Source organism: the organism of the source record quoted next, unplaced genomic scaffold (genome assembly GCF_019419815.1).
Source record: "Pyrus x bretschneideri cultivar Hongxiangsu unplaced genomic scaffold, Pyrus_bretschneideri_v1 Contig39, whole genome shotgun sequence".
Taxonomy (NCBI): Eukaryota; Viridiplantae; Streptophyta; class Magnoliopsida; order Rosales; family Rosaceae; genus Pyrus; species Pyrus x bretschneideri.
This window is the reverse complement of record NW_025999712.1, coordinates 676,530-692,602: the sequence shown is the minus strand read 5'-3', so window position 1 is coordinate 692,602 and position 16,073 is coordinate 676,530. Positions and strand designations below refer to the sequence as shown.

Here is a 16,073-nt window from a genome sequence, read left to right as displayed (position 1 = left end):
AAATACCTGCGTAGCTAGCCAAAACATAAAATACACAAAATACATATAGCTTCAACAGCTTTGGCCAGATGAAAATATGTTAGAAGTACTTTATGATTTGCTATAATACTAATTTATAATTGGTGAGTGATTTCCTGAAATTCCCATTGGGACAAAAGTATTCACCTTATAAATTAGAATTCTGATTTTTCAAAATAATCTTTTCGAACAGTATTAAATAACCGTTTTGTTGGATATTCAATGATTCTCAAAAGATTAAATCAGACACAAGAGTATGTCGTTATTAACATTGAACAATAGAGTTCTCGAAAGAGGAAGCATGATTATTCAGTTATTCGATAGAGACCAAAATGATCAATTAGTAAACTGATATCACTTTTCAATTTTTGTCTCAAAAGACAATGATCATCATAATCATAATTGATACCAAACAAAATATTGGTTTGCACAAAACAAACCAATACATTATTTTCAACCAAATTTAATCAATGTTGCTTAATAGAAATCATTAGTATTGGGAATTTGCACAAGATAAGAACAAATAGGATCAATTAAACATGTCAAATAGTTGATACCATTAGATGTGCACAAATCATTGAAAACAATATTTCAGAACATATGTAGTTTTCGAAATTCAAAAAAACTTAGCAATACTACTTTAGTTTGCAAATTCACTCAAAATCAATTCTTGTTAGATTGCCATGAAAATTTTTAGGTATGCACCAGACATATATGGCTACTATTTCGCAAAATTTCATGATTTTTAAAACTTTTAAACGAGCCAAAATATGAATTCGAAAAGAGAGGTGCAGCAAATGCAGAAAATGTTCAGTACAGACCTGAGATTACAAATTCACCAAATATTCATTGTTCATCCGATATGCATGAAAATTTTCAGACATAAGGTAAACATACAAATCTGTTAATTCCCAAAATTTCATAATTTTTGAGAGATTAAAAGTGTACTAAAAGAAAATTAGAAATGGGATGTGCTGCAGAAACGCCAAAAATTCTGCAGTACGTACCGGAGACTAAATAATTCACCAAAAATTCAATTTGTCTCCAATATGCATGAGAATCTCCAGAAATGAATTAGACATATACATTTATTGTCACCAAAAGTTCCATAATTTTTGCAATCTTAAAAGTGGGCTAAGAATAAAATCAAAATGGAATGTGCTGCAGTACAGTCTCGAGATTAAAAATTCACTAATGATTTATTTTCAAACCAATGCCCGTGAAAATTTCCAGATTTGAAATAAATATCTCAATGTATATCATACTAAAATTTCATGAATTTATCAATTACATAAATATATTAAAATAATATTACAAACACACTATTCTACAGAAGTCTGCAGAATTCCAGCAACATGGTATCACACTTCAAATTTTACCATAAATCCATTTCTTGTCCAAAAGACGTGAAAATTTTTGCATGTATAGAATTCATTATATAACATGACATGACATAATTTCATCAAAATTCGAGTTAGGAAAATTTATCAAATTATTGTTCTAGAGCTGTCAGATAAATATGCATTGATGCGAATTTGGCTAAACAATGACCACTCACTATATGTTTGCTACACAAAATGCAAATAGGTAACAAAAATTTCATTCTTTTGATGATTACAACAAGCAAGGCATCCCTTTTCACCATAAAAGAAAAAGATTTAGTCATTTAGACAACTTCGCTTAAATTCTACATCAGCAAAATATCCAAATTTGTTAACCATATGGAATTTCAATGCAAAAGCCACACTACCATCCTTTAATTCATCATTCCAAAAATTATGGACCGGACTACAATGTTAAATCATGCAATAAATAAGCCAATGTAGTTAAAATATAAGTTTATATAGGCAAAAAATCTCAACACTACCCGTGCAATTCTTCTCCTCAATACAAGGGTAAAAGATTCATGAATATGAAAATCCCAAAAAACATGTGAACAAGATACATATAACTCAAGCTTCTCAAGATCGAGAGATTTGGGACTTGAAAAGTTTTCTAAACCTTCTAAATTTCTGTAAAATTAGTTCATACATTCAACTAAGATATGAACTTGTGTGCCTACATACGACACATTTGTGCCATGGTATCCAAATCCAAATTTTAAAGTATGAAATCATATACCATGGCTCAACCAGGAAACTAGTATCCATAAGGTTAATTTCCATCAACTCAAAATAATATCACAAGATTGTAATAGAGAACTTACCAAATTTAAATTTAAAAATTTAAAACATAAGCAGAAGCATGAACTCTTAACTTAATCGATTTAGTTGGAACCAAAAGCTTAATTTCAATTCAACCAAATGAGATGGAGATTAAATTGCGAAGAACAATTTCATACCTTTCCGGAGAGAATTTGTAATGAAAAATGCCGAATAGAGCCAAAAGCCGCCGGAAAAATATTTGCATCTCAAGCTTATGTTAATCAGTTGAACCTCTAACCAAGAACCATTGAGCAAACACTCACATGGTTCATCCAAAATAAAATCAATCATCAATTTATCTGTCAAGTCGTTTAGTGATAGATAAATGATACTGATTCCTAAAGTTTTACTTCATTTGTTGAAGTCTGGTACTCCTTCTACTTGATGCCATTCTGCAAGCATTTCAGTTTTGATGCGTGCGAAATATGCAGCAAGTTTACAACAAACTAATTCAGGATTGCGGAAGCATTTAACCAGGATCATTCAAGTGTTTTCACTACTCTGAATGGATGTACTTCTTTGCATAAATGTAACAAACACAACTCGAAGAATACCATGTAATTATTCATCATGCAATTGATTTTAAAAGAAATTGCAGATGAATTGGTCAGAGTATAGCGGAAGCATTAATTTAACCAGAATCAAATATATATACCTCAGTTCCTTTAGTAAAAATAAAGAACCCTAGCCACGTTGGATGGCTCTGATACCACATGTAAGAATTACATAAGAATTAAGCTAACAATATCACCAACGCAGTGTTAGGATTACCAACATGAAAAAACAGATCAGTAACAACCAAATCATAGCATCACATTAGTCGCAAGGATGACTTACCTGATGGAGTCGCCATTGAATGAATAACAGAAGTAGTCTTCTACTTCCAATACCTCTTTATGAATTCTACTAGCGAAATAGGTTTGTAGTATTGTGAGATTTCAACGGTATGGAAGCAGGGACTGCCTCTTGGTTATATAGCTAGGGTTTCAACCAATTCCACCCTATTAACGGAAAGGATATCCACCCTAATCTTTTCTAATCAATTAGAGTCCCATCATGACTCTTATACCTTGTATTCTCTTAATAAAAGGGCCATAAATTGATTGCAAGTAATTAGGACTCCAATATGTTTATTCCTTTAAGGCTCCAAGAATGATAAAAGATTTCATTAACTTGATTACCAAGTCAACTACTCTCTCAAAGATTCTCGGCATAATTCATTGTCATTCACAAATGGTTTTACATATTATTGTTGCAACCAACGAGCACAAATCAATCTCCACCCTTTCTTTGCTAGCATTCCAAGATTGAATGCATATAGATTTCGAAACCCAAGTCCTCTTTCCGCCTTTGGTATGCACAATTTCTCCCACAAGCACCAATTCATATTCCTTTCCCCTTCATCTCCATTCCACCAAAAGGACGTTATCATTCTGTTTAAATCTTCACAAAAAAGCTTAGGGAGAAGGAAACAGCTCATTGTATAGTTTGGGACTGCCTGGGCCATCGTCTTGGCCAATATCTCTTTTCCTGCTGCACTTAGTAATTTTTTCTTTCCAAGTCTTTTCCATAGTCGGTCCTTCAAATACCCAAAACATTAGCTTTTGTTTCTTCCAATTAGTGTTGGCATTCCCAAATATTTTTCATGGCGTTCCACCCGCTTGACCCCATAGTAGCAAGTTTTGTTTGCACTTGTCTTTTGACATTTTTTGCTAAAGCAAATTTCGTTTTTCTCCAGATTGTTCTTTTCCCTGATGCATTCTCATACAACTCGAGAATTTTCATGACATGGTAGCACCCTGTCTCAATAGCACGGCAGAATAGAAGACTATCTCGGCAAAGAGTAAATGTGTTGAATGTTTGATGTATTTTTCATATCTGAAACCATTACACGATGCAACATATATGGGAGAAGAAAAACGTGAAGAAGAAAGGAGGACCATGGCAGCTAAGCCAACATAATGATGACCTCCAATCCCACTAATCTTAATCTATTATCTAACTTTAGCTTTACAGTGAAGAAGGGCCGAAAGTAATGGATAAAAACAATAGATGATGGAGGACCGAAAGCAACAGCTAAACACCAACAACAGCTGAGTTGTTATCCACCCTACTTTTAATAATGACACATCCAATACTCCCCCTCAAGCTGGATCCAAAAGGTTGATAGATCCAAGCTTGCCAAGAAGAAGCTGAAACTGATAAGAGGCCAATGATTTTGTGAATAGGTCCGCAAGTTGATCCGAGCTCCTTACAAAATGCGTTTGGATAACCTAAGATTGAACTTGTGTACGAACATAGTGACAATCGACTTCAATGTGCTTGGTTCTCTCATGAAAAACTGGGTTGGAAGCAATGTGCATTGCAGCCTGATTGTCACAGAAAAGGGACATGGATTGATGATTGAAAACACCTAAGTCACACAGTAAACCTTTGAGCCAGATTAGTTCACACGCAGTAGATGTCATTGCCCGATATTCTGCCTCAGCACTGGATCTTGCAACGACAGTTTGTTTTTTGCTTTTCCATGAGACAAGGTTGTCTCCCACAAACGTGCAAAATCCCGTTGTAGACTTACGATCAATGGAATTGCCAACCCAATCTGCATCACAATAACCTGTAATCTGAGTGCTTGCATTTTTCTTCATGATTATACCACGTCCCACAGAACCTTTTAGATACCGAAGTATCTTTTTGACTAGGTTAAAGTGCTCCATCGTGGGAGAGTGCATAAATTGGCTAACAATACTGACAGCATAGGTAATGTCGGGCCTTGTGATGGTCAGGTATATCAACTTACCAACCAACCGCTGATAATAACTTATGTTTGGAAGAGATTGACCCTCTAAGCTGACCTTAAGTTTAATGTCAAGAGGTGTAGGGACCGGTTTAGCATCACTCATGTTTGCTTCCTTAAGGAGATCCAGAACATATTTGCGCTGGTTAAGGAAGAAGCCCTTGTGAGATGTAGCCATTTCGATGCCAAGGAAGTATCTCAGAACACCAAGATCTTTTATTGCAAAGCGTTGCTGAAGGGAGTGCTTGAGTTCTTTGATTTCTTCAGGGTTATCTCCGGTGATGATCAAGTCATCAACATACACAAGAACAACCAATGTACCAGCGGTGCCTGAGCGTACAAATAAAGAGGAGTCCGCATTGCTTCTTCCAAAACCAACACTGATAAGGACTGAACTGAGCTTAGCATACCAGGCTCTCGGTGATTGTTTAAGACCATAAATTGATTTGTGCAGTTTACACACAACATCCTGTTTATGACTTTGAGAGTGACCCGGTGGTAATCTCATGTAGACGTCTTCTTCAAGCTCACCATGTAAGAAGGCGTTTTTTACATCCATTTGATACATAGGCCATCCTTTGTTGACAGCCACAGACAAGAGTACGCGCACTGTGTTCATCTTTGCAACGGGGGCAAAGGTTTCCTTGTAATCCACATCAAATGTTTGAGTGAAGCCACGGGCCACTAATCGTGCCTTGTGTCTTTCAATAGACCCATCCGAGTTGAATTTAATCTTGTATATCCACCTGCAGCCTACTATCTTCTTTCCTTTGGGCAGTGGCACAATGCTCCAGGTTTTATGTTGATCGAGTGCATGCAGTTCATCCTGCATTACTTGCTGCCACACTTGGGATTGGTTAGCTTCTTGAAATGATTGAGGCTCTTCATGCGCAGATATATTACTCAAATAGGCTGTGTAATTAGGTGACAACTTTTGATAAGAACAGTAGTTGGATAAGGGGTGCTTGAGTTTGTACGTAACAAAGTCTTGCAGTCTTGCTGGTGGGTGCCTCTCACGAGTTGGATTTCGTCGAGGTATGGTAGGAAGAGACTCTTCTGAAGGTTCTTCAGGACCAATACTACGTAGAGTTTCATCTTCTACAGGCATGTTGCTGTCGTCATATGAATCCGGTTGATTTAGAGCCACAAGATCCATTGTGTGAGTTTGATCACCCGCATTGTTGAGTATCTCAGTCCTTGGCAGTGGAAACATGTCCAAGATAATCTCCCCCTGACTTGTACTATCCAAATACTTACTGTAATAAGAGTTAGTTTCATGAAATTGAACATCCTTTGAAACAATTAATCTCTTAAGTTGTGGATTATAACACTTATACCCTTTTTGTGTGGACGAGTAGCCAAGGAAAATGCATTTAGTTGCCCTAGGATCAAGTTTGTCTCGATGTAATGACTGAACATGAACAAAACAGATGCATCCAAAGACTTTAAGGTGAGACAAGTCCACCTTTCTGTTCTTGACTATCTCCATTGGGGATTTGAACCCCAAAACCCTACTAGGTAATCTGTTGATCAGGTAAGCTGCTGTCATGACGCTTTGAGACCAAAAACGTTTTGGTACATTCATTTGTAACATCAATGCCCTAGTTTTTTCAAGGAGATCTCGGTTTTTTCTCTCGGCAACACCATTTTGTTGGGGTGTGCCAACACAGCTAGTTTGATGTATGATGCCATTGTTGCTCAAATATTGAGTCATGACTTGGGACATGTATTTTGTGCCATTATCAGACCTTAGGGTTTTGATTTGAGAAGAAAAATGATTTTTGACAAGGTTGTGAAAGTCCTTAAACACTTCCATCACCTCACTTTTTGATTTTAACAAATATAACCAGGTGGCTCTTGAATAATCATCAACAAAAGTTATGAAATATTTATAACCATCAAAAGATTCATTTGTTGGTCCCCATATATCAGAGTGTACAAGCTCAAAAAGATGAGAAACTCTAGACATCGAAGACCCTAGAGGTAGTCTTGTTGCCTTTGACAAATGACAAGTTTCACAGTGGGTTGATTCTTTGCCTAAGTCAGGAAATAAGGTGGATAAGATAGGTTGAGATGGATGAGCTAGTCGTTGGTACCACAAGGTGGAAGCTTGAATGGAGGTATGGATGGACTTTGACTTGGCATGGAACCCACAGGAAGAGCTTTTTGATATGTAATAGAGACCATCAAGGTAAAACCCCTCACCAATCGTCCTCTTGGTTATACAATCCTGAAAAATGACAGTTTTTGGTGAAAAAATGGCCAAACAATTTAAGGAATTTGTGATTCTTCCCACTGAGAGAAGTTGAAATGGAAATGATGGGACATATAGGGCCATAGACTCTATTTGATCAGATATCAGGTGGATTTTTCCCTTTCCTACAATCCTAGCACCTTCACCATTAGCAACAGATACATGTGAAGGATTATGTAGTTTCTCAAATCTATGTAACTTTGACATTTGATTAGTCATATGGTCTGTGGCACCAGAATCTACAACCCAAAAATCATGTAACTCATTTATTTTAAGAGCAGTTTGGAAAGCAGTTACGATACCTTTCAAGTCTGTCTGAGGTACATAATCAGCATCAGCTAAAAAACCTGCAAATTTGCCCATCAATGCAGTAGTACTTCCATCTTCATGATCAACCGATCCATCCTCTTTTCCCTTCTTTTGTTGGAGATACGCTGCGAACTCATTTAAAAGGATGGCAGGATTTGCAGTGAACTGTTGATAGGTATCAACATTGTTGATAGATGAAGATGTTGCAGTGTTGGCACGAGGGTGTGCTCGACTTGTCTTTGGTGCGGATTTATCCTTCATGAAGTCAGGTTTGAGTTTTGGATGTAGGATCCAGCACTTGTCTCTCACATGCCCGATGTTGTCACAATGTAGGCACTTTAAATGAGGGTTTTTTCCTTTATATCTTTTTTCATTTGTCAGGTAAGCCCTAGCTTCTGTCACGTTGGTTTTTATACCATTGTTCATGACTTTTCTCCTTACTTCCTCACGTTGGATAGTTGCACAGATACTAGTGAAGGATGGTAGCTCCGAGTTCATGAGAATGTGACTTCTCAAATCCTCATATTCTGAGCTCAAGCTAGACAATAATTGAAAATTTTTATCTTCTTCAGTTCTTTTAAGGAGCATAGAGAGATCAGTTGTGTGAGGTCTGTACACATCTAACTCATTCCACATGCTTCTCAAAGAACCAAGATGTTGAACAAAGCTTTTACCTTCTTGCTGTATGTTGGAGATATCCTTCTTGAGTTGAAAGATGCGAGCTGCATTGTTTTGATTTCCATACATCTCCTTCACGGTGGTCCAAAGGATGAGAGACGACTCGGAATAGCTGAAGATTTCAGCAATATTCCTTTCCATAGAATTTAACAACCATGACATGACCAGTTGATCTTTACATAGCCACCCTCCATATTCTGGAGAAGAAGCATCTGGTGCAGGTTGACTGCCATTGATGAAACTGAGTTTGGATCTTCCACCGAGAGCAAGACTAACAGCCCTTGCCCATGGCAAATAATTAAACTCATTCAATAATACTGAACTGAGTCGTTGGTTTGGATTGATATCCATTTCAGAAGCGCTTCCAGATGAAGAAGCAATGATACTTCCATCTGCCATTGTTTTTGAAAAATAAACACAGCAGGTTCGATATACAGAACTGGCTCAGGATGATGCCCGCTCTAATACCATGTTGAATGTTTGATGTATTTTTCATATCTGAAACCATTACACGATGCAACATATATGGGAGAAGAAAAACGTGAAGAAGAAAGGAGGACCATGGCAGCTAAGCCAACATAATGATGACCTCCAATCCCACTAATCTTAATCTATTATCTAACTTTAGCTTTACAGTGAAGAAGGGCCGAAAGTAATGGATAAAAACAATAGATGATGGAGGACCGAAAGCAACAGCTAAACACCAACAGCAGCTGAGTTGTTATCCACCCTACTTTTAATAATGACACATCCAATAAAATGGTTTACCGATGGAGCTGCAACACAGATTTTGACACCCTTGATGGTACCTTGGTTTTCATACTGAGCAATCAACGCCGACAATCCTTCGGCACAAAGATAGACGCTTTGCAATAAGAATTTGAGTTCATTCGTTGCCAAACGAGATCCGGTCCTCTTTCTTGATGAAAATATTTTAGCCTCTTGAGCTAGAATATTTTGAGTCCATTATTCGTTGTTTACTATCTGAGAGACAGAGAGAGTATCTCATAGCTCGACATAGTTTGTTAATGTTCCTTTGGAGAATAAACAAGCGGTATGAAATTACAATACTCAAAGAAATCAGGGTTATAGATTGTTGAACCTTTAAATTTGGATGGAAGATGGCACCGAGTGGTTGTATCATTTTTCTTTTTAGATTGGAGAAATTCTGAGGGGATTCTCTCAAAAGTGAAACTCTTTATGAATTTTCTGTTACCTCACAATTATAAGGAGTGATTGTAATAGAATTCATAGAGAAAAGTCTCACTACTATATACAAGAGGAAGTTGGTAGTAGTTATATTTGGGATGTTGATTGATGGTGTACCATACCTTACTTTTTGTATATCTTTGAGATAGTTTCCATAAAAGTGAGGGAAAAAACTCATGAGCTTAATACATGCTTTAATTAGAGTAATTCGGGTCTTCTACTTACATTCCGCGTGTTGTTTAATTATATAGCTATATGGTGTTGATACAGCAACTAATGAAAAACCATATGTTAACCAAAGAGCAATTGTAGTGCTTACATTTTAATTTTGAACCTTATGTTGTGAAAATCTAAAGAAAACGTCATCGTAAGGGAAGGAGGAAGGAGTAGCACTTATGCTATTTCCCCTCCTTTTCTCTTCGCCCCCACAACGCTCATTGTCAATTTTTTTTTTTTTTAATTTATTGTGGTGAATAATAGTCCTCTTTGTCGTGACTAAGTCTTTCTCTTGGATTTGAGTTCTTCATCACTTATTTTTTTTTGTCCTTTTTCAATTCAATCCTTCTCCCAAAATCCTCCATCTAAGGTTTTTTGGGTAGTGTGAATCTAACTCTTTAATCCAGCAATTATAATCAGCTATTATTTGCAATCTTAGTCAACTATTTATACCGCTAACAATAAAAAGGCTTTTAGGGTGTCACTCTGACTTGTTTTTGACATTCGAAGATCGATTTATTTTATCCTTCCTTTTTGTAGTTAACGAAAAAGAACCCTATACTTAATTTTTGAAGAGCTAACACGATGAAAAATATGAAAGCTGACACACTCTCAGTATCTGAATGATATGTCGTTTAGACACTCTTTAATAAGGTTGAGTTCAAATATATATCTTGCAATGTATTGCTTCATTTCTATCTTACATGTTTTGTTTCAACGGAACGGATTCAGGTAAGCTCATGTTGCCACTGTGAAATGTAAACGCAGTGTATTAGTGTGGATAGAAGTACAATTAGGTTAGGTTGTCTACAGACACCTTGGCCGTTTGTTGCTCCTCGTGTCTGTGTAAGACTCTCAGGAGTTACTGTAGGTCAGATGGCGTTATCATTAGGTCAGCCGATCAGCCACAAGAAAGTAAGAAAATGGAAGGTGTTGGGAAATTGCGAACCTCAAAAATTCATGGAAACAAGAAATTACCAACTGATGATGTAGTCAATACATAAGCAACAATATCGTTAGACCATTGTACAGAAATTGTTGGATCCTCTCATGCATGTCCATTAACTCATACCATACCGACCGCACCACACTAGCGTCCCATGTTAAAATATCAAAATTTTTGTCTACATATCCTTAAGGACATTACTTGGTTGCTGCAAATTCATCAACAACACCTGTTTCTACTTAACTACAGATGACCATGTGTCTAAATAATTGAAATTTAACACAAATTGCGCACATGTCCATCTATGTGGTTGGGTAGAAGCAGAAATATTGCTGCTAAATTTGCAACAGCCAAGTAATGTTCTATCCTTAGTTCATTAACACGAATTTGTGTCATGTAAATTGTCATCAGATAGTACTCAAGAGCCAAGAGACCACGTGCCCTATTCTCCGTTACGTTATGACTACTGCCTTAACGCGCACGGAATACAAAAGAGAAGGAAAAAAGTAGGTCCGCGCATGCATCTCTCTTTCTGAGTCTTGAAGCATGTATCGTGTACATGCAATATTTGTGGTATTTTCATAAAGGAAATTCACTCTTGTTTTTGTGGTAATTCTTTCCACTTTTTGTTCTTTGCCATCTAATATTTATAGTAGGCAATGTCCATAACCCTATTGTCTTGTCGGTTGAATCCCCAAACCAGCTACGACAACCACTCACCCCAACCGTCTTTGTCGGCCGCAACTCCCTTCATCACCAACGGCAAATTTTTTTTCTTTTTCTTCTTTCTCTATTTTTCCATCGCCGGCAAAGCCGCATCAGTCTCTTGGATGTTCGATTGTTTCTTCACGTCAATTCATGTCTTGGCGTTTGTCGTTGACATGTCGATTCGTATCTCGATTCTATCGATCAGATCTCTTCATCATCTCTAAATTCCGAAATTCACAGAAAATCTTTATTCTATGACAGGCTGGTTCGATCACAATCTATTTTGCATGTTCAAAGAGAGACGAAGAGGGAGAAAGGACGACGAGAGAAATAGAGAGAAAAGTAAGATGGATTTTTTGGCCATAAGGGCAGCGTCACCGACGAGATGGTGTGGTTGGGTGGGTGGTTGTCAGCATAGTTTGGCGTTGGAGTTTGGAGGCTGTTCGATGCTTGTTTTCTTTAATTTGTAGTTTTTATTTTTATTTTATTTATAAAACCTTTAAAAAGGTTAAATAAGGAGTTAAATTGAGGAACACATGACAAAAATTAAAATGAAAACATAAAGAAGGCATAATTTTGAGAGAGATTTTTCAGTGTGTTCGGAATATGGAGTGAGACACCAAATTACACCAGTAGTGAGATACTTGTGTTAAAAATTAACAACTTAAAAATAAAACTTTTCACCACTTCTACAAACATATGATAAACCATATGTGTTTCGAACACAATAAAAAATTTCTCTAATGTTTGAGATAGCAGACATGGGGCCTTTTAATCATGACATTGTTAGGGTCAAAAGTGCAGTTAATGCCGTGCACGATTTTACAACTGCAACCGTGCAAATTATTCCAATAATGCTGCAAAACCATAATAACTAGATAAAGGAAATTTTTTTTTACCTAACCATTAAGTCTATCATGTATTAAAATACGAGTATCCATCGTCAAATTAACTAATATCATAAAATCAATTGATAATAAAAGAAAAAAAAGTTCAAAATTATTTCAACTGTCAGAGAAACCAAAAGTTAAATTTTTTTTCCGAAATGATATTCGTATTCTCAACAAATATCGTCAATTATTTTTGGCTATGCAGTATGAATTCTTTAAGTACATGCAGTACTCTTAGGAGTTCATCAACAACAATATATACTTGTCAAAATATAAGCAGAAAATAATAATATTTGTGTAACAATAGTTACAATACTGGTTTGTCATTAATCTACAGCTTACAAAGTTAGATCAACATCTAACCGGTTTCTGCACTGTATTAGTATCTGTACTTTTCTTTTCTTTTCTTTTTACCAATAAGTTTTCTTAAGAAAAAGAAAAATGCCAAAGCATTAAAACCCTAAAAATCACATATTTAATGATCTTTGGGAGTAGAACTTTCGTGTTCGTGCATAGAGCATTAAAGCTAAGCCAGTTCCCAGAAAACAAAGGCAGCCCCATATAATAAAAGTGCTTTTGTAGCAAGCCATTCCCATGCACTTCCCGTCACCGTCATGATTTCCTTCTTTGCGGTAAAGAATAGCAGACAAGTATCCAAACACAAAAGACCCGATTGATATGTTGGCCACCACCACATTGTGGTTCACTGAGAAACTCTTGGTCCCAAACAGCTCTGTGGTTATGGACACTGCGATTGAAGTAATAGCTCCAGTACAGACTCCTATAATTGCTGTGCTGATGAAAAGTGAGAGGTTGGCTGGGTTGAGAAGCAAGAAGAAGGCTCCTGCTATTGGTGTCATTAATGCAACTACTAATGCTGGCCTTGAAATCATATACTTACTCCTGCAAAAATGGAACGATAAAAAAAAAAAATTACATCACCCACATATATCAAATGTCTTTTCAATTTATCAAATTATTCGCTTGTCACACAGTCTGAATCTCAACCACTGTTACGTGGGACAATATAACATGTCAAATATGTGAATTATGAACAAGTGAACATGAATTACATTTAGACTATTTCCAACCCATGAGATAAAGATTAAAATATAAGCTTTAAACCCTCCCCCCACTCCTTCTCCAACCATTGGGCTAAAATAAGTTCAAGAAAAAAATATATCTTTGGGCTAGATTCTTCTGAGGATTTAAATCTGATTTAAATTATTTTGAACCCACCAAACTGTTATATTTCAAACATTTTTTTTTTGTTTTTTTACTTATAATCTAACGGTTATGATCAAATGAGATCAAATCTAATGGTAAAAAAAAAAAAATTTGACTGTCCAAAATTAAATCTAATGTCTAAAATAATTTAAATCAAATTTAAATTAAAGTTTTATAACTATACGTAATTGTATGATTTTTAATTACTTATCAGAATTTAAATATTTTTAGATTAAAATGTTCATCAAAATAAATTAGGATAATCTATATAAATTTTATTTTCAAAAAATGTTACCGAAAAAAAAAGTTAGGCTAAAATCATTATTTAATATTTTCGAACTAAAATTTTAAGCCACAAGAGTTAAAGAAAAAAAGCAGTTTCTGGGTTATGACTTAAAATTTTCTAACTTAAATTTTTAAGCTTTTTCTCCAAGGGTTAAAGATAGTCTTAATATATAGAGCATAATTGATGTCCTTCAACAAATATTGAAATTATGCCAGTGGTCATCTACCACAATGGTGATGAAGAGTGTTGCTCTTACACAACATCGTGGGTTCTAGCATCTAACAAATATATCGCTTGATAAATTAAAAAACATTATTAAAATTATTAAAGTAAAAATAAATGAGAGAGGGAGGGAATACCTTGAGAAGAAGTAGTCCAAAAGAGAAGGCATGAGACGGCCAAAAAACCCAAATGAAGAGGATAAAGAGACCAAAGAAGAAGTCCTAGACGATCCCCGGGACTCTGAAATCTGTCCCAAGTTGTTCAAGAACACCAACCCAAGTGTTGCACTGAACAAATAAACAAAGAAATATAACCAAAAATCAATCCTTGTCACCATCAACTTCACTCCAATCTCCTCCCTACAACCAACTTCAAGAACTTGTCTAGCATCTAATTCTTCTCCCTCTTTCACTCCCACATTCTCTAAGCTCCCCGTTTCGTTGTTCTTCTCATCTATGGTAAAATTATACACTCTTCTCTCTCTTTTTATGTTCCATTTTTTTGAAAATACTTCTCTCATTTTATCCACAACCGGGATTACTAATGGGACTAATAGGAACAATCCGGTTCCTATTACATTATGCAAAGGAGAGAACCCGCTAGAAATCGACCCTAAACTGCTAATCACCGCGTAGATTCCTGTAGCAATTGTTATGACGAACATAAAAACAAACCCGGCTTCCATGTTACTTTGCCTTCCCATCAGATCAATGTCTCTAACCAATGGCGCGACGATAACACACACAACAAGTGGCAAGAGAGAGTTGAGAAGTAAGTAGGCCTTGGCTCTTCTGTGAGGCGAAGACGAAAATGCAGCGCCAACAATATCTGTATAAATCTTGGCGCTCAATCCTTGGTAACTTGTTGTTATCCCCACGGCAATTTGTTGATGACATGGGAAGTTTCTAATGCTGACAACATAGCACACAGTGTTGATCCAGCAAATGCTATTTCCAGCCATAACAGTTAACAGGAAAATCTGCCAATAGGATGGCGATGGGATTTGGTTTGTGATGAAGAGGAACTGGACGCCATACCCGATAAACCCCAGTAGCGAACCGATCATGAGGACTATCCACAGGGGTAAGTGGATGGCAGCAATGCCGGAAAACCATCCGAGGAGTTTTCCGGCATCTGAGGCGAAGGCGAGGTTATTGAGCTGTAGTTGGGACATGGAGAGGACGTTTTTGAGCTGGGAGGAGTAAGCTGGGAAGTTGGTGTTCGTTCCATTGATGGACTGAAGCCATATGATTCCCACAAGGCTTAGCCATTGGAGAGCAGAAGAAGAAGAAGAACAAGAAGAAGAAGAAGAAGAAGAAGAAGAAGATGATGATGACATGACGAAATATGAGGTGGGTTTTGATGCAATTAGGATTTCTGTTTGTTTACTGGTGATTTGCAGGTGCAGAATATTGGTTTATAAAGCGTCGTGTACCTATATGTTAGGCTTTGGAGAGGTGGTAGGACGAGGAGAGGGGTTTAGTGTGAAAAGAGCAAGCAACTGTCAGAAATGCTGGCAAATTGAGGAGGACCATAGGAGTTTATATGTCCATTCGTTTTCTGAGTTACAAAATTGACTGCTAACTGGGGTTAGGAAGGGTGAGTGTGTAACCATCTATATAGGGTTTCTTCTAAAATTTGTTTTTGTTAGGAAGGGAAATTGAACGTTTATTTTATTTTATTTTTCATTATTTCATCAACCCATTAGTAATGGAAAAACTAAAATGAAAAAAAAATGGTAGGTTTTGTATTTACTTTATAAATATATCTTTCCTCTCTTCTTGGTCTAGTCTTTTCCCAATTATTTTCTTTCAAAGTCATGTAGAAACAGAAAATATGAAAGAACGGAGAGAGGTATAAGAGACTTCTACACGCTTGTTTCCCCCTCTCTCTAACATTTTATCTAAGGATAATAAAATAAAGATTAAATTTTTAAATCAAATTTACATATCAAATTATGTGTCACTAATAGGAAATAAAAACGTTAATCAACATTTGAGCAATAATCCAATCATCAACAACTATATCATTTAATTACAAAATTTAGTTTCTCTAATATCATCCTTTAACTAAATTTCGTATTACTCGTGAAGTAAGTTTTCCTCCCCA

The 16,073-nt window shown here is 36.3% G+C and overlaps 2 protein-coding genes across 2 annotated transcripts; both read right to left on the bottom strand.

Moving 5' to 3' along the window:
* Positions 1–7,107: 7,107 nt before the first annotated feature.
* LOC125468637 lies at positions 7,108–8,160 on the bottom strand. Its single transcript, XM_048564800.1, has 2 exons — positions 7,576–8,160; positions 7,108–7,249 (listed from the first exon to the last, which is right to left on the bottom strand). The coding sequence occupies exons 1-2, from the start codon at positions 8,078–8,080 to the stop codon at positions 7,221–7,223; spliced, it is 534 nt and encodes a 177-aa protein (XP_048420757.1). The 5' UTR covers positions 8,081–8,160; the 3' UTR covers positions 7,108–7,220.
* Positions 8,161–12,502: 4,342 nt separating this feature from the next.
* LOC103958942 (protein NUCLEAR FUSION DEFECTIVE 4) lies at positions 12,503–15,556 on the bottom strand. Its single transcript, XM_009371262.3, has 2 exons — positions 14,102–15,556; positions 12,503–13,132 (listed from the first exon to the last, which is right to left on the bottom strand). Exons 1-2 carry the CDS (start codon positions 15,301–15,303, stop codon positions 12,697–12,699), a joined length of 1,638 nt encoding a protein of 545 aa, XP_009369537.2. The 5' UTR covers positions 15,304–15,556; the 3' UTR covers positions 12,503–12,696.
* Positions 15,557–16,073: the final 517 nt, after the last annotated feature.

Bases quoted from the DNA above. Each gene is read 5' to 3' on its own strand.
- LOC103958942 (XM_009371262.3), bottom strand. From the start codon at position 15,303: ATGTCATCATCATCTTCTTCTTCTTCTTCTTCTTCTTCTTCTTGTTCT. The intron at 13,133-14,101 runs GTATTCCCTCCC...CCATTTTTGCAG, and splicing joins TTGGACTACTTCTTCTCAAG to GAGTAAGTATATGATTTCAA.
- LOC125468637 (XM_048564800.1), bottom strand. From the start codon at position 8,080: ATGAACTCGGAGCTACCATCCTTCACTAGTATCTGTGCAACTATCCAA. The intron at 7,250-7,575 runs GTATCGTAACTG...GTCATTTTTCAG, and splicing joins ACCTCAGACAGACTTGAAAG to GATTGTATAACCAAGAGGAC.